Source organism: Ictidomys tridecemlineatus, chromosome 11 (genome assembly GCF_052094955.1).
Source record: "Ictidomys tridecemlineatus isolate mIctTri1 chromosome 11, mIctTri1.hap1, whole genome shotgun sequence".
Classification (NCBI taxonomy): domain Eukaryota; kingdom Metazoa; phylum Chordata; class Mammalia; order Rodentia; family Sciuridae; genus Ictidomys; species Ictidomys tridecemlineatus.
This window is the reverse complement of record NC_135487.1, coordinates 67539320-67561605: the sequence shown is the minus strand read 5'-3', so window position 1 is coordinate 67561605 and position 22286 is coordinate 67539320. Positions and strand designations below refer to the sequence as shown.

Below are 22286 nucleotides of genomic sequence, written 5' to 3'. Positions count from 1 at the left end.
ACAGTTTTATCCTTTGAAGATACTTTAATTTTGCAGTTATTGATTAATTAAAAAACACGGTTGTTTTCAGCATTTCCTAGCTATGGTAGTGACAGGAAATTCCATTCTAAACAAAGAAGTAATTAATGAAGTAACAATACACTTTTACATTTTACATTGATAGCTTACAGTTTACAAGGTGCTTTCACACACATTATTTCATTTGATTCTTACACAAGCAGAAAAAACAATTAGTGGGAAAGAAAAATGATTTTTTTCCAGGCCTAAAATGAATATTTCCAGGCCAGTAGGCAGTCAGTACAAGAACATACCAAGAACAAGACAGCGATACTCAAAAGCCACAGTATTTTTTTTTTTTTTGGTAGGTTGACAGTTTGATAGCAACTGTGTATTTAGCATCAGTGAATGAGTAAGGAATCAGGACATACACAAGGTTCTCATGATATTCAAATAATTGTAAGAATACTGTCAGAGATAAGAAGAAAGATGCCCAACAGTACATCACATGACTGAGACTTATTTGAAAGCATGATATCCCTTCAAAATATCAGAAAACAAGAGATAGAGAGAGGAAAGAGAAGAGAAGAGAAGAGAAGAGAAGAGAAGAGAAGAGAAGAGAAGAGAAGAGAAGAGAAGAGAAGAGAAGAGGGAAAATCTTGTCATAACACAGCAAAGTTAGAAGGGACCTCAGAAAATGCCTAATCTAATCCTTCTATTCTACAGGTAGGAGAATGGAAGCCAGGGTCATTCTGATAGTTTTCTGGCTTTAAACTCGGATGTCTTGACCTTAACTCTAGGACTCCTTCCCATACAATGCTATCTCAATTATTTATTGGGCAAAAACATTACTGTTTCACATAATGTAATTTGAGATTATTACTATTTTTTGCCACTTTTTAAAATTCAAGTTTTTAATCTTGTTCTTGGCTATACTGTGGCTGAAACTGAGAACTTCATATACTTTAAAAATATTTTAATTTAGTGTACTTGATTGGTCAGAAATAGACTCCCATGACATTTGACAGTTTGCTCATATTTTTCAAATAGTAAAATGGAATGGCAGAATAGCCCTCAGAAACCAATGTACACCTAGGGGTCGTCTACTTGGGTAGATTCTATAGTTGGACACTAGTAATTTCATAGAAAAAAATATTTTTTGAATTTATAGAAATTTTTCAATTACTGAAAACTAAATTGTAATAATCAAAGCATCATCCCCATGATTTATTGAAATAATTTTACAATAATATACAACAAAGCTACCATAGAATTTGTAGCATATATATATATAGAATGCAATGACCAGCATGTTCTTGGTTCTAAATGAAATACAAAAAAAAAATTAATTAAAATATTTTATACAAATGATGTTTTAAATCTATTAACATGATGATATATCTTTGTTACATAAAACTTGCTATGGCAAAGTGTTTCAAATTTTACTTGCACATTTAAATATAGATGAACCAACTGAAATCAGCATCAGCCTTATGTGACATTACCATGCAGAAACACTTGACACTGAAAGGACATACAGATTGGTGGACAGAACATTTCAGACAGTATTATTCACTGTCTTCAAAGGTTTTATAAGGGGCAGTATAGATGAGATGTGGTGTCAGTGACCTACTTGCACCAATAAGGAAGCAAATAGAACAGTAATATACAAGAAGATCAGTTGCACTATAAACAGTTCATTTTTATGCACATAAATTGATCATTAAAAAAAATGAACACAGTTTAAGCTATTTTGGTGTGTTGTTTTAAGATAGGTCACTGAGACACAGAGATAAAAACCAGATAGGGAAAATTAAAAGGAAAGAAGAAATATAGTAAAAAAAAAATTGAGTTAAGCCATGGATTCTCAACACTGAACTAAATGTGCAAAAGTGCTTTAAATTTCCATATGACATCAACATTAAGTCAGTTGGCAAAAAAGTATAAAAAAATAACTAAACTCAAATACTTAAATTGTATCTGCATGATCATATAATCTCTTTACCAAGAGAAAAGGTTAGAAATTACAACATCTAAAAATATCACACCCCCAAATTAAAATACAAATGTGGCAATTTTATGAATTTTGTCCCCTTTCCTCATTGCTGAGGCATGGGATGAAAGCAGAAGTTGCAACAGTGCCCCTACCTTAGGCTTAAAAATACAGTACACCAGAACAATAAGCAGATAACAATTTCTTTTGTTCTTAATATAAAGCAAAACAAAGAAAAAAACCTCACTTAAATAGGAATATATATTGTTTTCAAGAATTAAGCCATTTGTTTGACTTAGCAAAGTATTCATCCAAACCAATACTTTTTTAGTTTGCTTCTTTTCCTTTAAAAGGTTTATAGTGAAGACTGAAAATTTAAATTTGCCACCTGTATTAATCACATTTTGTTAAAATACTGGCTTTAACCCTTATGGGAAAGTTAAGGTTTAGAAACCTTAGAACTCTTCTCTAATACCTACAGAAATGTTGGTATCAAGTAAGAAAGTCTGGGCCATGATCCATCTCTTTTTTTTTTTTCTTGCGGAATGAGACACATCTGTCATGCTATACAGACTGTCATTTAATTTCTTAAGGAGAGAAAGTGAAGGGAAAAAGAACCTCAGGTTATAGGAAGTTCTATAGAAATCCAGGAATCTAAATTGCTCTGTCAAGCTATTCTAAATTCATTGCCAGAATAATGAATTCCAAGAAATTTTTGTCTCAATTTGTGTAATTTCCTTTGGTGATAAGGCATTCAATCCTCAAAAAAGTTAGGAGTTTTGGCAAAACTGAGTCTAAGTTACTAAAAGTAAAAATAATTATTAAAAAGTTTGTCTTGAAGCCACTGACCAATAAAATATTGGCAAAATCCACTAAAAGCAACACTTATCCTTTCTTCCAAATATCACATGACCATAACACTGCCCATCTAAGATACCACCAAAATAAAATGGAGCACTGTTTACAGAAAAACTAAGGAAAAGAAAGAAATGGATGTGGGAGGGGGAGAAAGACAACCCAAAAAGTAGGGAAGTGGTCTCTACTGTGTCATGGCACAGACAATGCTTGCTTAGCGGTGCCTTATTACAGAGGTGGATGCAGAGAGCACACAGGGGTGATGGCAATAAAGACCTCACTCAGTTGCTGGAATGAAGGAATAGGTAACTGCTTCAACAAGGACGGTCTCAGCTCCACCTTATATCTCAACAGAGCGCAAAGATTGAGTGTAAGCTCTGGCGGTTTCCTGTTCCTCTCTAAAATTCACTAAATTCCTTTCCACATTTTTCTGTTATAGAGACACGGATATCTTCTTCTTCATAGTCGTCAAAGTTGCTGGTATCTCCAGAGCCTCTAAACTTTGGTATGAATGGAGCTTCAACCTATAAATGAGAAATAGAAAGAGAGAGAGAGAGAGAGAGAGAGAGAGAGAGAGGAGAGAACGAACATGGAAAAACAAATTCCTGAGAATTTTCAAACACTAAGGAAAATAAATTCCCATTATTACTACATGCTGGCATCCTTAAGTCCCTCAAATAAAATACCATTAGAGGAAAAAACAAATAGTAGGTGAGCCAATAATCTCAACATTTTCACCCAAGGAATAGTGCAGTTCAATAGAATACTTAAGAAATTTCTAGGATAATTAACTGCTGGCATCCAAATGCTGGCTCCTAAGATTAAGATTACAGAACTCTACTTTTTCTTTTTTTTAAATCAGTTTCTTAGGTCCAAAATCTTTATTTTTTCTTTCCTTTATTTTAAAAACTCCTTTCTCCTGAGGTTAACAAATAAATCTTGGACCTACTTTTAATCTCCTTTCCTTTTTAGTTCCCAAATTAATTTTGTGTAAAATATCTAGCCATCAAAACTTTCTGGGAAGTTGGAAAGAAATATAGCATTTTTAGAATTATAGAATTGTCAAATTTTTATACATTTTCTTCTTTGACCCAGTTTTAGATATGGTATTTTATGAAGATTACATAGGGTATTGAATATGCGTGAGGAAAAGATTTTAAGAGCTGAAAAATAATATTGCAATTCACATTCACATACATGACTATACTAATATAAGATATACACAGACATTTTAAAAGAATGAGGAAAAAATAAGTTGGAATGAAAATCCTATTATTATCTCTTCACTTGCCACATGGTTATCTTGCATGCCTTGCTTTGGGACTGCTGTCATACACTAGAGAAGAATGAGCTAAGCAGACAGTTGCCTCATTTTTAGCTAGACAGCAATCAGAATCAAACCTGTGGGCAACCAATCATCTCTAGAGAATGAATATACAATTTGAGTTGTCTAAGCCGCTTCTGTTTTTCTTTCTGATATATATATCAAAAAATTTCATCATAAAATTTCATCATATATACATATATATATATCAAGAATTAGATTTCTGATATATATATATCAGAAAAATTATATATACATATATAAAATCATCAAAAATTAAATACACAATATGGATAGATTTGTAAATGTTTCTGAATAATAGCAGACATTTTTACTTAATACAAACACAAAAATAATTGAAATACATCATAAATCTTCAAAATACTAATAAAATTGATAAACCACAAACATCTAAAAATATACCTAAATATAGCATTAATTAACAATAAGTTTAACAATAAAGATAACAAACAGTAATAAGTATAAATGAATGTAGTTATTTTAGAGGAAAATACAAATTTCTAAATCTTATGTAAGAAGACTCAGGATATTTTTTGTTAAAATTTATAAGGAATAAGATAATTCTGTGTTCCTGAATTGTCTGAATTGAAAAACATGGAAAATAACCAAACTCATTTTATGACTCCTGCCTAATCTCAACTTCAAAAAAGCAAAAAATACAGATCAATAAAACCTATGATTATGGAAATAAAAATCCTAAATCAAACAGTTTTACAAACTATTTTCAGATGAATATTAAAATAATAAAAATGCCCCATGATTAAATGGTGTTCAAGGATGTGAAGATAGAGCAATGATAATTCATCACACTAATATATCAAAGAAAATATTTGAAGAATAAAAGTTATTTCCTTAATCTGATATAGAATATCAGTCTTAGCAAAATAGTTGGTTTCAGATTTGTTAGTAAAAGATGAAAGGAATTTCCATTCAAAGTAGGAATAACACAAGAAAGTACAATAGTCTATTGTTTTAACATATTGTTCTAGATATTTTAGCATATATAATAAAACAAAATGGATATAAGAGATATAAATATTGAAAAAGAAAAGGCAAAATGATACCCCTGCTCCTCCATGAATATTAACAAAAATTCAAAGGAATTATGGAAAAGCCTATGTGAATCCATAACAGATTTAGTAAGGTGATTAATGATAGTATATAAACATAGAAACCATATGCTTTCCTCATATGCTACTATAATGGGAAAGCAAACTTTCACAATACCAACAATAATATAAATTTTGGGAATAATTTTAAGACATAAATAAATACGAACTGTTTGAGGGAGGAGAATATCAGAAAAATAACAGTAACTGCAGAAGTATAGTATGTTTATTATGGTAAATTCTCAAGATTAAGGTTTTTTCTTATTAATATGCAACTTTAACACTAATTGAAATCCCTAAATAAAACATAAATCTTTACAAAGACCAATAAAACAGACAATTAACTGGCAAATCTAATTTAAAAAAAACGAAAGGGAAATATATGAGGTAAGTATGATTTTCTAGGAAATATAATATTATATTTCTTTATATTTACAAATATTTACTAATACATTAAGAGAATGGGAAATTTGGAAGAGGAATAGAAAAACTAGATCTTTTAATATTAAAGCACATTATTAAAGTTACATAAAATGGTGTAGAATACAAGAATCGACAAAAAGAACTTGAATACTGAGGGGACAGTTTGGATAATTATTATACAATAATAATTAAAGTTAGATTTCAAAAAGCATTAGGAGAACATACAGGTTAAATAACACACTAAGAGTGGAGCAGACTATTTAAGAATGATTTTATAATCCTGAATGGAACTGTGTAGTAAGTAGCAATTTTGATATAAAGGGCTGGAGTAGAGGGGAAAGTTCAGGGTTGGAAGGAAAGCTCAGGGAGGAAGTTGATCTTAGGTGGTCACTGAAGTCATGGAATGGACTGCAGTGATGGAGAATAGGGAAAAAAATGTGAAAAACATATGAAAAATGTTAAGAGGTCCTATCTGGATGGTGGGGGTTTTGATGATTGAAAATTCATTTACTTAATAAATTTCCTGATTGTAAATATGTGAAACAAACATGGAGCCTGGACTAATGTATCTCATCTTTCCTTCTATGCAACTCTTCCCTTTGTAGTCTCTGACTTAAAAAATTTTTTTAAACTTTTTTCTAATTAGTTATACATGATAGTAGAATGAATTTTGACACATCATACATAAATGGAGTATAACTTCTTATTCTGTATTCTCTATCTTAATCCAAAATTTTAAGAATGATAAAACTGATGCTTTATAATTCATTCAAGATCATTAAAATGGGTGGTTGATTTGGCATTTAGATATCTATCTAACCCCAGAATTCAAGTTCTTTCTTTGCTGCCTTTTTAAAAAAATTTTTTAGTTGTATATGGACATGATGACTTTATTTATTTTTATGTGGTGCTAAGGATTGAACCCAGTGCCTCACACATGCTAGGCAAGCGCTCTACCACTGAGTTACAGCCCCAGCCCCTCTTTGCTGCCTTTTGAGACAGTTTGCCTCCCCTCTCAAAGCATAAAAGTTACATAAAAGTTCATGAAGATATGAAATATCTATGAAGATCTTATAAAACAATTCATTGTTCAGTGCTTTGGAGCTTCACCTTAATTCATGTTAAAAGGACTTTAAAAAGGGGTAATGTGATACTGGAATTGGGAATCTAAAGAACTTGGAATCAAATACAGGCATTATTTAGCAGCTGTAAGATTATGTTTAAGTTAACCTATCTGAGCTGATTTCCTTACTAGGAAAATACCACTGCCTGTTTCACAGGATTATTTCAAAGACTAAAATGAGAAGTTACAAAGAGTTGCTTAAAACTATGAAAATATGAAATGTTGGGTTTTTTTTTGAGATCTAAAATGTTTTTAATCACTATAGAGTTTATTCTTGACTACATAACACACCTATTGGAGATAATGATATTAACAGCTAAGTTTCATGAACTAGATGGTTTTGGGCCCTCTCTCCTGAGATATGGAGGCTTTGTTACCCTAATGCTTTTTTTTTGCTTTGTGTATTTTCTATTTGTTGCATTTAAATTCTTTTGTTCCTCTGATTTTATAATCTTTTAAAAAATTCATGAATTAAAAAAACTGTGCTTTTAATATTTAATTAGAGCATTAAATATTTCCCCCTAAGGAAATCAATTCATGTGGCTGCACAATATTATAGAAGATGGCAAATCTCTAAAACAAATTTTGACAAATTTTGGTTTTATGAAAAATACGATGAAAAAATTCAGCAGGATGAAAATACTATTCATGAAATTATTTTTAACTTGGCACTTAAGAAGGAAAGGGGGAGATAAAGGTAATTCATCATAGCAAAATCTTTTCTTAAATTTCTCAATTTATTATATTAAAAAGAAAGTAGAATCTTACCTTCCTCTGGTAAATAGCAATCCAATCTGTTGTGGCAAACCACTTGTGAGTTTTTATATCACTCACACCGTTTTTTAAATTTCCAAATCGCTTTGTCAGATCCACCTGGAGCAGGTTCCTTAGAAGGTCCTTGAGATCAGAACTGAAGTGGGATGGGAATCGAACCTGCACAAATACAGTATGTGGGAAAACACACATTCCAATATTCATGTTTTGATTTCATAACTTTTTTGTTAAGGTGAGGTATACAAAAAAATTTAGCGATGATCTTCAAAGACCTTTTAACTACACACTGTAGTTCCTATAGTAGTCTTGAAGGATGATTTAGGTTAATAAACTAAAACACTGTTCTCTTCTGGTCTTATTTTAGTTATGGGCTGAGTGTAGACCAGTCTCCAGAAACTAAATGTGCATACATACAAACTTTTCCAACAATATCAGAAACCTCACCCATCTTCAAGAGATCCTTTTGTATTTCACATTACAAACCTCTGTCTCAGAGATGTACAATATAAACAGAACAAGCTGCATATGGAAAAAAATCAGTATGTACATTTTCAAAGATCTATCAAAAAGTAAGTCTATGTGTACAACCAGAGAAATAAAAAATTGTGCTCAATTTGTGTGCTATGAATCAAAATACATTCTGCTGTCATGTATAACAAATTAGAATAAGTAAATAAACCCACACTGCCTTTCACAACACAGAAAACTATTTTTCATTTATTAGTAGTTGATTTTTAGGCATAGTTCTGCTATTATGCTGCAGTACAAAAGTGAATGGAAGAGCTGGGGTTGTGGCTCAGTGGTAGAGTGCTTACTTAGCACATGTGAGGCACTGGGTTCTATCCTCAGCACCACATAAAAACAAATAAATAAAATAAAGGTATATTGTCCATCTACAACTAAAAAAATTTTTTTAAAGTGAATGGAATAAACTCGGAGACAAACATGGTAAAAAATGAAGATTTCTGGGGCTGAGGTGTGATTATTGTGTCTACATTATAGAGTGAGTGAAGCTACTGAGAACTACAATGATTAAATAATTTGCCCAGGATTATAGAGCTAATAAGTGGTAGAGCTGTAATTCCAAACAAGTACTATGACTCCAGAGTATAGACTTCTAGTTATTCTGTATTGCTTCCATGATTCAAAAACCTGAAAATAGTCACTATCAGAAACCTTCTAAAATACTGAATTTTTCATCTTAATATATTTTTCTCCATTTCTCCTCATTTATCCTAGTTGGAGTAATAAGTAGAGAATAAGCAATAGTAAAAGGCACACTATTTACTGTAAAAATAACATGATATTTTTCCAGTGGTTATATTAGCTTAGGCTTTTCTTGTGGTATATCTAAACTTTATTGCAATTTCAAAGAAAAAAGCATATTTGAAGTAGATCTGTCTTTGCTTAGAATAGAATTTACATGAATTATTCAATCATAATGTGCCAGTTAGCCCCTTCATGATGTTCAGAATTGCAGACAGTAATGTACTATACATAAATTATGTTCTAAATTCAGGTCATGTGCAATGCAATGCATTAAGAATATAAGTATCTTTATTAAGTTCTTCTTTATTTTGTAATGCAGATAAAATCATGGTTTGAAAAGTGTGTGTGTGTGTGTGTGTGTGTGTGTGTGTATGTGTATGTGTTTGCTTCATCTTCAGAACAAGGATTCTCAAATGGAGAATGGTGGTGGCTTGTGATGGCTGATATCAGCTTCACTTGGGAACATTTCAAAAAATAAATTCAATTATCTTCACCACCAAAAAAATTCTACCAAGCTGTTTCTTTTTTAGATTCCCTCCCCCAGTCCTAGGAAACAGGTCTTGCTATGTTGCCCAGGCTAGCCTCAGACTCCTGGGCGATTCTCCTGCCTCAGGTCTCTAGCAGCTGGAATTACAGGTGTGCACCACTCCATGCAGCCAAGCTATTTCTTTATTAGAAAGAATTCCTGGGTGCCAATCTCAACTCTAGTTGCATACATGTGGGACAAACCCTTTAACTTTTTGAGTTTCAATTTCCTCATCTATAAAATGATGAGATTATATTTTCATCTGGTTGGTATAAAAAGAAATTATGAAACTATCTTGCATTATAATCACTAATATCTTATAGGCAGTAATTCAATACATTTTTTTTTTTTTAGGTTTTCAACCTTCCCATTAGAACTGTTTTAATGATCTTAAGTTAAATTTTTGAACATGGAAACAACAAGTCTATAATCGGTGTTTATGTTTCCAGGTTACACAAGGACAGTTTTGTTAGGAAAGTTATCTGGAATATGTAGGAAGTTTCTCTCATCTTTCTGGCTCATCTTCCACTTGTTTATTTATTGAATGAACACTTCCACCTTTTCTTAAAGTCTTAAATTTGACAGAAGAAGGAGAAAATGGATGACTATAACCTTGTTTTATAAGATTGTGAACATAGCTGATATCTTAAACTACTTTATCAAATTACATTACACAATATGTTAAACTATGAAGCTTATTCTGAATTGAGCAAATTCAATATTTGTTCTGCTTTCAGCACCAATTATAGAGTCATGTACATTTCAATGTTAGGAATGACTATTATTTTCTACAAATATAAGAGGAAGTTACTTCCAAAAAACAAATCAGTTCATGTTGTTATGGTATTCATGACTTAAATTCACTAACTGGTTTTACTGACTTTTTTTTTCTTTAGAATCAAATCAAATCAAATTTGTCTATGTTTAATTACATAAATTATAAAGTTGATCTTTGGCTGATAGAAGGGAAAGATCTTCCTGACATTCTGCAATTATTGGCAGGGGAAAGGACTGTTTAGTAATGTTATCTTTAATACACTGGGATAAAATTGGCTTAAATGCTTCAAAAGGATTTGCACACGGCTAACAAGCAATAACCAATAACCTATTAGCTTCTGTTCACAAGCATGTTGGAAAAAATTTTAAGAAATTACTTCCCTAATCTAGGTACAGTAAGTTCTAAACCATCAGCAATCCCCGTAAAGGATTTATTTAACAAAAATGATCATATATATCAGTCAATTTTTCTAAAGACAGAATAGCTTTTCACATAGAAGGCTTTCTATAGACATGTTGCTAAGCATCACACTGCCTAATAGAACCCACAGCAACTTTAATCAGCCAAGATTCTATAAATAAAACGCGCCAAGACACTGAAAATATTTATAATACTGGTACTGTGCCTGTATGCTCTCTAATTTGTTCCCTTACCTACGCATGAACAGCAGAAGATATAACAAATCTAGATGGCTGCAGAGAGCTACTACCCACCCAATCCTCACTCCCAGTGAGTCAGTGTTGCAATCATTTGCTCCTGGGACTACCAGAATAAAGGGCTGTCTCAAAGTATTAAGGAGAATTTTAAATGACCACAGCAAATTGTTAAAAAAAATAGTCCTTTATGCAAATATTAGAACTGCTTTTGCATTTTATGAAGATGACTTCTGAGTACTTTTATGTGTCTAACTATAGCCATAGCCAAACAGAAAATGGCATCTAACTTTCCCAAAAAAGTATTAATGATGGTATCTATTAGAAAATAGAACGTGCACAGACAAGTTAATGTAGAGGACTGATTTGCCATCCTTAGAGAGGACTGCTTGCAAGTTTGACAGGTGGCAGGTATTTGGGAACTTGAATGGCACTCGTTCCTTAGATTGGATGAAAATATCTCTTAATGACAAGAGTAGCTCACTGTGTCTAGTCTATTTGCATAAAGAATATGGTCTATGCTAAACATCTATTTTCATTCTGGGATTCTGAAAGTTTGGTGTATGTTAGGTAGAGAATGCATATAAGACCAGCTCTCCAAAAAAACATGACACTTGAGTCTCATGAGCTTTGCTGGTACCTAACATTTTATGTGTTTCACAATTTGCTGCTAGAAGAGTCACGTGCATCTCTTGTGGCTCACCTGGGGAGGACTTTTGAAAGCTTGTGACTACTTTCTCTGGACTTTGTCTGGACTATCTTTAAAATGCTTTGCTGATTTTGCTTTGTATCCTACCACTGTAATAAGTCTTAACTGTGACTACCAATATAGGCTGAGTTCCGTGAGTCCTCCCAGTTAATCACCAAACCTGGACTTTGGAAACTCTGACACAGAGGAAAATTACCATATGGCTACTAATCAATTACCTTTTAGTATATATTAAACTAAACCAACTCTTGATCATTCAGTATATATTAATGTTTATACTGTGTATAGTGTCTCCTTGTGCATTCATGGTGCTCATTACAAGGAACAATATTTATATTAATATTTACATTATATATAATGAAGCTAAGAAATTTTTTTAATTGTATAGGTCACAGATTCTACAATTATGGTTTCCATAACAGCTGTCACTTGATTACTTTATTTGCAAGTATCATTTTTAAACAAGATATTAACTTTTGTATTTCCATGGGTAATGCAGCCAGATAGAGTTGTTGTAGAAACCACAACTAATTCATGTCATAGGGTGGATGGCACTGAGGCATGAAATTTAAAGATTATACAGAAACTCAGCATATATCTTTAGACAAGGCATAGTGAGAAAAGAATTATAAATCTTTTCTGTTAACTATGCATTTCTAAACCTGAACCTTAATATTGCATGACTAATTTGACATTTAAATACCACCTCCTCTGTTTTTTTAAACACAAAATATGTGTAGGAGAGAACCTAACAAGCTGATTGATCATCTTTCTGTGCATTTAAAAATACCAGCTTGAGTTAAAATATTGTAACAGAGAAAGAACTTAATAATCTAACATTCAAATATAAGTGTTTTATCGATTCAATTAATCATTTTATTTTACCTTTGATAAGTCATGTATACTTATAATTTTTTTAGCATGGTTTCAGAGTGGAAAATATAATCAATAATATGTTGCACTAAATAATATTCTTTTAAAATCAGAAAAAGCAGTTCTGAATAAAAAATACTCTTACATGATACTGCACATCATTAAAACCATTAAAAATGTAAATGCAAATAGAGACTCCACAAATATGAAATGAAAATTGGATTTTTTAATGATTTGAACATTAAAAAATTTAAAAACTAGTTTCCAATTTGGCTTTTAGTTACTATCTGGAGAGGTAACAATAGCTTTGCAAGGTGGGTACAGTGTAGTTTGGGTATTAGAACAGTTTTACTGGGAAAAGGTGAATATGGTCTGTGTTTCACATAATACAGATACCAGACATCACTTAATGGCACTATTCTACCTCCATGAATAAAGGGAGCAAAGGATAGAATCAAACATACACAATATAGGGAGATAATCTGGAACCTTTAGTTAAAAATAAAAGTACACCAAACACCCTGTCATATTTCTAAATAAATAAAGGGAAAATATTCATATCATGATATGGTAAGTTTTTATTTAAACTGTTATAATTTATTTATTTAATTAGTTTTAATTTTATTTATTCTTTTTTTGTGGTCCTGGGGATTGAACTCAGGAGTACTCTAGCACTGAACTACAACTCCAGCCCTTTGTAGTTTATTTTGAGATAGGGTTTGGCTAAGTTGCTGAGGCTGGTTTCAAATTTCCAATCCTTCTGCCTCAGCCTCACAAGTTGCCACAGCACCTGCTTTACTATTATTATTTTAGAACATATGCAGAAGATTGGATACAAAATATTAAAGTTGATATGAAATAAAAACCTTTTCATAAATAGCTAAAAAACTTATACCTCAAAGTAGAACAGTTGTCAAACTGAGGCCATTTCACATTTATAAAAATACACTTATTTTAATGAAAACAATTTTTCTAAGTAAATGTCATTTTAGTTATAATAGCATCCTTTTCAAAGAATCTGATATCTTTATTAAGTCAAGTAAAAAAAAGGAATATAGTACGGATTCAATTAAATGATTAAGATTCAATAATTTGAAAATATTAGTATATTTTCTATATTCTTAGACTTTGTATTAATAAAATTCTCTTCTCATTTGTATTTTAATATATTTTAGTTCTCTCATATGACCTTTGGCCCTTATTCTCCCTTAAATTTAAAAATTTACTGCTCAAATTCTTAAATAAATAAATCACTAACTTCCCTGTTACTTTTTCTCAGCATTTTTATTTTGTTAATATCAAAATTTCTTTTATTATGACTTATATCCTACAAGAGAAAAACAATTATATACAAAGATAAGAGATTTGAAGCTTAGAAATCTACAAATGTGACAAGAACAGCAGTGATAATTATTTAATGTAATTTCTCCATTCTGTCTTGCTGTATTGCCTTTATCATTGTAAATCTTTCAATACCTAACTCAGTTTATTCATCTGTAAGAGGCATTTTTCTGTTTGCACAGTTAGGGTATAAGTTAGGGTATAAGTTCTATACACAGTTAGGGTATAAGTTCTTCAGTAGTTTCCTTATTTATAAATACTGACATAACATAAAATGTAATAAAATACATCCCAATTTAGGATGAAAACATAATATGGTTCTATTTTTAAACTTTAAAATTCATATTTAGAAATAATAAATAAAAATAACAAAATGTTTTACTTACTTTCCCAGAAACAATCTTTTCATAAATCTGAATTGGTTGATCTGCGAAGAATGGTGGGTAGCCAGCAGCCATTTCATAGATTAGCACTCCCAATGCCCACCAATCCACTGCCTTATTGTATCCCTGAAGTAAACCAACACCAATGTCAATGATCACTTAATTTGCTCAGAGGAAAATGAAATCACAGGTAAATTCAAAATGACCTGGAAGCTATGAAACATTTTGTAAGCAGTTGCTAAACAGCTATTCTGGATAGAATTTTTAAAAAGAACAAAATTTATCAGGTCAAATTTAAGTTAAACAAAAGGGAGAATTTCCAGATATTGGAATAAGATTTAGGAAGGATTATTAAATCATCTTCCTAGAATCATTAAGAATATTATTGACAATGAAATGTCCCCTGTTTCACTGGAATAATATAGTTGCTCAATAGTAGAAAGGGAGTCAGACCAAATTACCTCCAAAGCCCATTCTAGGTCCACAATTGTATGAATTGGGTTTTGACCTAGACAGTTCCAAACTTCTGAAACAAAATAGGCGTACTAAAGTGGTAAATAGTGAAGTTGATTGAAAAGTATAATACATTCTTGGAGTTAGGAGGGTTAATATTCTATGGCTAATCATATCTTTTTCACAGTATCTCATGAATGCTAAAAGTTTAATGTGAAATTCAATTAATATTAATATTTAAGTATATTTTACTTTTGTAATTGTCTATTGTTTTGCTTCTCATCTCTAAAAGGTATAAAGAAAACTAGTTAAACTAGTTCACGAGGGTTTTTTTTTGTTGTTTGGTACTGGGGATTTCACCCATGGGCACTTAACCACTGAGTCACATCCCCAGCCCCTTTTTGTATTTTATTTAGAGACAGGGTCTCACTGAATTCTTTAGGGCCTTGGTAAGCTGCTGAAGTTGGCTTTGAACTCATGATTCTCCTGCCTCAACACCCCCCCCAGCCCCCGCACCTGAGGCACTGGGATTACAGGCATATGCCACCAAGCCCAGCTGGTTTTGTGAGTAATATATCAAAATAAAGGGAATAATATGGATAAAAAGTGCTTTAGAAACTAAATATACAATTCAAAAATTTGTTTAATTAGGTTTGGCTTTTTTATATTAAGCTTATTAAAATTAAGATCTATAAGTATTTGTAAGAAAACAAATATTAATAACATGTTTATACTAACATGTTTACATCAAGGTTTTTTTTACATCAAAGTTTTTGAATAAACTTTGATCTGTGTCAGTAGGCACAATAGTATGGGAATAAAAAACTACCACCACTTGATCATGGACAGAAATAAGCTGAGTTCTTCTCAGACTTTTTATTCTGCCTTTCAATATACCCTCTAATTGCTATCATTCCTCGCCACACTCCACCCTTTATCAAAATATTAGCTTTATAAATAATTTAGTTTTCAAATTATTAGCTAAAATATGGTGTCATAATACAGCGGGTTTTTTTTTTCTTTTTTCCTAATTTTATGTGTTTTTTAAAAGGAGGGAGTGACATAATGGGAACAGCACTTAATTTTGCTGATGGAAATGGGCATCACCGTTGCTCAACTCTCTGATTTATATGCTTTCATTTTTTTCTGTTTACAAGTAAATAGGCCAGGTACAAGAACAGCCTCCGCATAGAGAACTAAAACAAATCAATAAGAAACTCACTAAATTGCAATAGATAATAGGCAAAGGACACGAACTAATAATTTATACACACACCCAAAGAAATACCAAATGGTTATTAAGCATTTGAAAGAAATCTGACAATCAAAGACATGAGAATTAAAACAATGACACATTAGTTATTGCCTATTAAATTAGTAAATTTTAAAAAAATGAGAATACCAGTGTTGGAAAGGGTGTGGTAGAATAGGTACTCTCAAAAGACTACTGGTAGGAGTATAAACTGGTACAACCTTTTGGAAAGCAATTTGATAATATGTATCAAGAGCCTTAAAAATGTTCATACCCTTTGACCCAGTAATTCCACTTCTGGGAATCTATCCTAAGGAAATAATGTGAAATACAGAAAAAGCTTTATGCACAAAGATGTTTATCACAATTGTATATAATAGCAAAAAACAAACAACAACAACAACAAAAAACCAAATGAACAACAACAAAAACTTCTGAAAACAACAATTGAAAAAAAATCTAAATATTCAATAGAAGAATGGCTAAATACTTTATGGTACATTTGCATACAAGCATTAACACCACAAAGACAAAAAAAAAAAAAAAAGAATGAGGTTTACATGCTTGTTAACATGCAAGTGAAAAAAGCTAGCCACAAAACTATACATTCACTATGATCTCAACTAGGATATCATGCATAAAAAAAAAATGTCAAAAGGCTGTCTCTGGGTGGTGGGATTGTAGGTTTTAGGATTGTTTCTTTATATTTTTCTCCATTTTCCAAGTTTTCTGCAATAAGCATCTATTACTTTTATAACATATACACACTTGTACAGTTTTGGTGCTTATTTTGTGGTTACATTATTTGCTGAGTGCTAATAATGTGTTAATAGCATGATATTTGTATTATAAAAGACTAAAAAGTTGTATGTGATTTAAATTATGAAAGATAATAGAAGAAAAGCTAAAAGAAAATTTTTACTTTAACATTCCATAGGTTAACCAAATTTCAGTTAGTCAGTTTGTAACACAATAAGGCCCATGTCTGGTTTCTTTCATTTTCCTTGCTCCTATTTATGGTCAGTTTTTGTTAATTTTTCTCTTCTAGCTTTCTCCATCAAGGAACAGTGAGGAAAAGAAAAGAGAAGTTAAACCATTCTTTTAAATATGGTTGTAGTTTCTCCTTCCACATTTCACTGTTTGAAAAGTAGAACTGCTTTCAATAGATAAACTATTCAATTGCTGTAACATCACTATTAAGCTAAAATTAAAAATATTTTCACACATTCCTTTCATTAAATTGATAAATTTGATACAAAGGAAGAATTGACAACTGTATATTTCACCACTAGATTTGCCTCTTGGCAAGGCTTACTGGTTCTCCTGTTATTGGGAATAATTATGAAAAGACTGTATTTGGCTTCAAATATGGAGTTAGAGGTTAGATTTTTTTCCACTCTATTTCTCTAATATCCATAGTCAAAATTGATATAATTTAGGGGATTAATGCTAACTCTAAATAGTTATTCCTGAGTAATCATGCACAAATAGATTTAAATTCATAACTTAGATCAAATAAAAAATGTAAAATTAGACCCATAATTGTTTACACAAAAATCCACAGTGATGCATGCCTCATGTTGCTACTTCTTACAAACTAACATTATAAATATACCTTGCTGAGGATTATTTCTGGAGCCAAATACTCTGGAGTACCACATAATGTCCAAGTTCTGCCTTTAACTCTTTTGGCAAACCCAAAGTCTGTGACCTACAAGAGAAAAAAAAATGCTTGTTAAAATTTATCACTTCATGATAAATGTTATTTATGGGACCCAAATTGAAAGTTAAAAATTCAGGATAATTTTACATAATGCCCAATTAGTAATTGTTGTATTCTGTGGATGTGTAACCGACGTGATTCTGCAATCTGCATTTGGGGTAAAATTGGGAGTTCATAACCCACTTCAATCTAATGTATGAAATATGATATGTCAAGAGCTTTGTAATGTTGTGAACAACCAATAAAAAAATAAAATAAAAAATAAAAAATTTAAAAAATTTAAAAAATAAAAAAAAAAGACAAAAAAAAATTCAGGATAAGATGTGGCAGTGCACACCTATAATATCAGTGACTCAGGAGGAAGGAGAATCATGAGTTCAAGACCAGCCTCAGAAACTTAAGGAGATACTGTCTTAAATAAAATTAAAAAAGGGCTGGGGATATAGCTCAGTAATAGAGTAGAAACCCTCTGGGTTCAAGCCTTAGTATCAGTGTGTGTTGGCGGGGTTAGAAATCCAGGATTCAAATGGAAATCGTGGAATTAGGTCAATATAACTGAGACTAATTCCTGAAGTGATTATTTAGTGAATAAAGGTTATTAAAACAACTCAAATTGGAAACCCCTTCTCCCTCTCAAAACAAAGAAACAGATGAAAAACAACGATAAATGCTTTGTAGTTGTTATCATAAGATTCTAGACTCAAGGAATATAAATAAATAAATAAAAGGTAAAAATAAATTTTAAAAAATGGAACAATGCTGTAAGTATTCCTTATAGTCAATGTGTCCTCAGTCATTAATTACATCATCAAAGTATGAAGCATTATTGGGAAAACGTACAGACAAATTTGTAGAAAGGGATGTATCACTCTGTTAATAGAAGAAATGGAAACGGAACATTGTCACCAGTTCAGTTTTGGTAATTGGGGCTGCTGTAATGATAAAAAGCATAGACTCCAAGATCAGACCACCTGTGTACAAATTTTGACTCTACTATTTAGTGGCTCTGTCATCTTGCTATTGTTAACTTAAAATGAGCATAAGAATAGTATTTACACTTCATGGAGTTGTTGGGATTAAAAGAAATAACACAAGTGAAGTATCCCTTATCCAAAATGCTTGGGACCAAAAGTGTTTCAGATTTTGGATGTTTCTAAATTTTGAAATATCTATATATATAAGTGAGATACTGATGATGTTTTCCAAGTCTAATATGAAATTCATTTATGTTTCATATGCACATTATTGTCATAACCTAAAGCTAACTATATAATATTTCTAGTGTATCTGTAATTTGCCTGTATCCTTCATATGAATTACATGTGCAATTTTCTACTTGTGGTTTCACATTGATACTCAAAAAGTTTCATATTAGGGATACTCCATCCTGTACATGTAAAACACTTGGAATATGCCTGGCACTAATAAGTACTCACAAAGTTAGCTATTATCATTTGCTTATGCAAGAGTCTATATTCAGTTCACAATTGTTATAGGAGATTTGAACAGTTGCATCCTTGATGTGCTTTCTTGCTTCTCTGTAATAACAGCAGAACTAAAAACTCAATTTGAGCTATCAGGAAACAGTGATTGTCTCTCTCTCAAAAAAGAAAAAGTCCAACATTGACAGTTGACATAGACTTCTTACTTAGTATTTTCTCAAATATGTTATATAAGATATGTTCAAGTCATACCTGGATATAACCTTGATGGTCAATTAAGAGATTTTCAGGTTTTAGATCTCTGTAGATGAGGTCTAATGAATGGAGGTACTCAAATGTTAGCACTATCTGAGCTGCATAGAACCGCGCATGGGGCTCACTGCAAAAAAACCCAAAACATTGATTTTCTGTAAAATGGATAACAATCATGAGTTAATAGATTATACATAAAAATTACTATAACACAGAATGGAGGTATTTGAGGAGATAAATGCATTTTTTTTCTTTTAAATGTATATAAAGAATTTTGTGTTTTCAAATATTTAGTAAATTTCCAAATTGTCTTCAAATAATGTTTTGATACATTTAGGCAACATGTTTTTCTCTATGCACCTGTTATGTAAGGTACACTCATCATCTTATTTATGTTGAAGAAAAGCATAACCTTAAAACAATTATATTATTTTGAATTATTATTTCTCATATTATAAAGACAATAATGTCTTTATAATTATGTGTGAACTTGAGAATGATTGAAAAGTTAATGTGCTAATTGGACTATCTATCTCCAATTAATTAGGTTCTATCTACTTTTTTCACAAATTTCAAGTGCTTAAAGAATTTCATTGTATACAAGCTCTTTAACCTCATTAATGTGAAGATTAATGTCATTTTAGCCATTTTGTAGTAGTTTCTATTACAAAAATAAGATATCCTCATTACAGAAATCACAAAATATAGCTGAAGAATAAACAATCGTAATCCTATCAAATTCTACCCTATCCAACAAAATATGCAATCTCAGCAAATTATTTTTTTACCATGGATGTATACGATACACTGACATATATAATCTGTATGTTTGTGTAAACATGCACAGTTCTTGTATGCATAGATTACATCTATATGTCATTGTAATTTTAACAAATCAGTATATTTTTCATGCCACATGAGTATTATTACAAAAGGATGTACCAATTTTCTAAATTAAATTTATAATTAATTTTCTAGTATATTCATTGACTTCTGCTAATCTGCCTGATAAATTCTAAAGTCATTCCAATGACTTTCTTTTTTATATATCTTTAATAAACAGTTTGAACTATTAGTAGGATTTCCCAAAAGATGGATGGCATGAATTTGATCTGGTAGCATCAGAAATGCTTGTTACTGAAATTCCCAATTCAGCCTGATTTACATCAGATGGCCCTTAAATCTTTGTTAAATGAATGAATATGAAAAGAAGAACACTTTGGGGATAACATTTCATAATACTATTTCAGTTTCAGCCCTATCCCAACATTGTAACAATCTATATCCTATGTCAAATGATAAAGGATGAAGGGAAAATCATAAGAAATTGGAGGACTCATTCCCAGTTATTGCAACAAGTATCCTTAAACTTGGAAACATGTGACCTGAGAGGTCTCCCTTATATTTTCTCTGTGTATCTGTAAATATACAATATACTTCATATAATGATTTATCGCTACACACTAATGCTTGCCTAAAGAAATACAGACAACAATTGAATTGTTCAAAAGTGATAGCAAAAAAATTCTAAATGCCATTTGTTATTGGGTATTTCTACTAAATATTTAAGGAATTGCAGGAAGATATCAGGAAGGTTTAAAGCTGTGGCAGCTTTTAAGTCTTGACATCCTCTGTTTAAGTAGAGAATCAGTTGACTTCACTGCTTCTGATCAAAAACACGCTAAACTGTATCTCAAATTCTTGTTGCCTCAAAGTTCCTAAGGTGAGAATAAGAATTATTTAGAGTGTATGTGTCTTATGTGTAAAAACTCAGAAAAGATAGTATCTCTGAGTGAATTATTTCAGTCAACTTGCTTTCCTTGCAGTACCAAGTCAAATATTAAAAGCTGAGTGTGAGGGGTTACAGAGCAAAGAAATGAGCAGTTATAGAAAATGGGCAGAAAACAGGGTTAGGTGTGGAACTTCAATGAAAACAACATGACAATTCTAAGCCTGCTTGGACAACAGGTTGGTAGGGACGTGAAAAGGAAGTGAAAGTCCCTGACACATTATGTGACTTACATATTACTGGTCAATAAATAAAAATATGACTTAGTCCCCAGTTAATGCAAATAACTAATGCTTGCCTATTATCTGATATCATCTCATGATAGTCCAAGTCTATCATTATCTCTTTATGAATCAAATTATCAACATCATCCCTGTTTGAGCTCATACTAATGTTTAACTTAATTCTTATATCCCGAGAGAAGCTGAACCTGCTCTCAGTTTCAGCCTCATTTTATTTTAGATTGCTAATTATCACTGGTAGCTTATGAGCTATTATACACAGATAAAACTATCAGAATCTAAAAACAATTTTCACAACTGAGATCATATTAGTAATAACCTGATAAGAAACTATAAATTTCTCTTAAACTATGTATATATTTCAAAAATTCAACATAGCAAAAACTTTAAGAATTAAATTTGTGAACAGCACTTTTATAATCTTATCATGATATCACTATTATCATTTCTTTAGTCTTTTCTCATCATCATCCTTATGCAAACCTGTTTCAAATATGGTCATTGTTAAATATTAATTATTATTACAATATGTTATGTACTATGTCATTATATAATCTCAAATATTTGTTCAATAAATATTGGTATTTTAAAATTTAACTTGTATTTTCTGGAAACTCTTCAAATAATCTCACAATATCTACCAACAGAATATTAAATTGGTTTCATATTGCTTTTATTTGAATTTTAAAAATCATGTTTGGTATGTTTCTGGTTAAGAGTTTTCACCTAATGCTTCATATAGCTAAACCATTGTTTAATTAAATTAAATAAATTCTTGACATTGGTATTAACTTAAGAATCTGATTTAAAATAAACACAAGCATAATAAAGATGCAAGAAAGGAAAAGGCATTAGTTACCTGAACCTTCCAATTCTTCTTAGATGTGAAAACATTTCACCCCCAGGGACATATTCCATAACCATGTATAAATTAGAATTATCCTATCAACAAATAAAAAGAAATATATTAAAATGGAAAATC

General features: G+C 31.1%; 1 protein-coding gene across 9 annotated transcripts in view; it reads right to left on the bottom strand.

The window, feature by feature from the left end:
- Window positions 1–4: 4 nt before the first annotated feature.
- Window positions 5–22286, bottom strand: part of Prkacb (protein kinase cAMP-activated catalytic subunit beta) — a 110655-nt gene continuing 88373 nt past the window's right edge. For all 9 annotated transcript variants that reach the window (XM_021732252.3, XM_005334082.5, XM_005334081.5 and 6 more), the window contains 6 exons: window positions 22164–22246; window positions 19274–19400; window positions 17472–17567; window positions 14155–14277; window positions 7614–7778; window positions 5–3369 (listed from right to left, as the gene is read on the bottom strand). In XM_021732252.3, the coding sequence (XP_021587927.1) occupies window positions 3244–3369; window positions 7614–7778; window positions 14155–14277; window positions 17472–17567; window positions 19274–19400; window positions 22164–22246 (720 nt within the window). In that variant the 3' untranslated portion in view covers window positions 5–3243. The remainder of the gene's footprint in view (window positions 3370–7613; window positions 7779–14154; window positions 14278–17471; window positions 17568–19273; window positions 19401–22163; window positions 22247–22286) is intronic.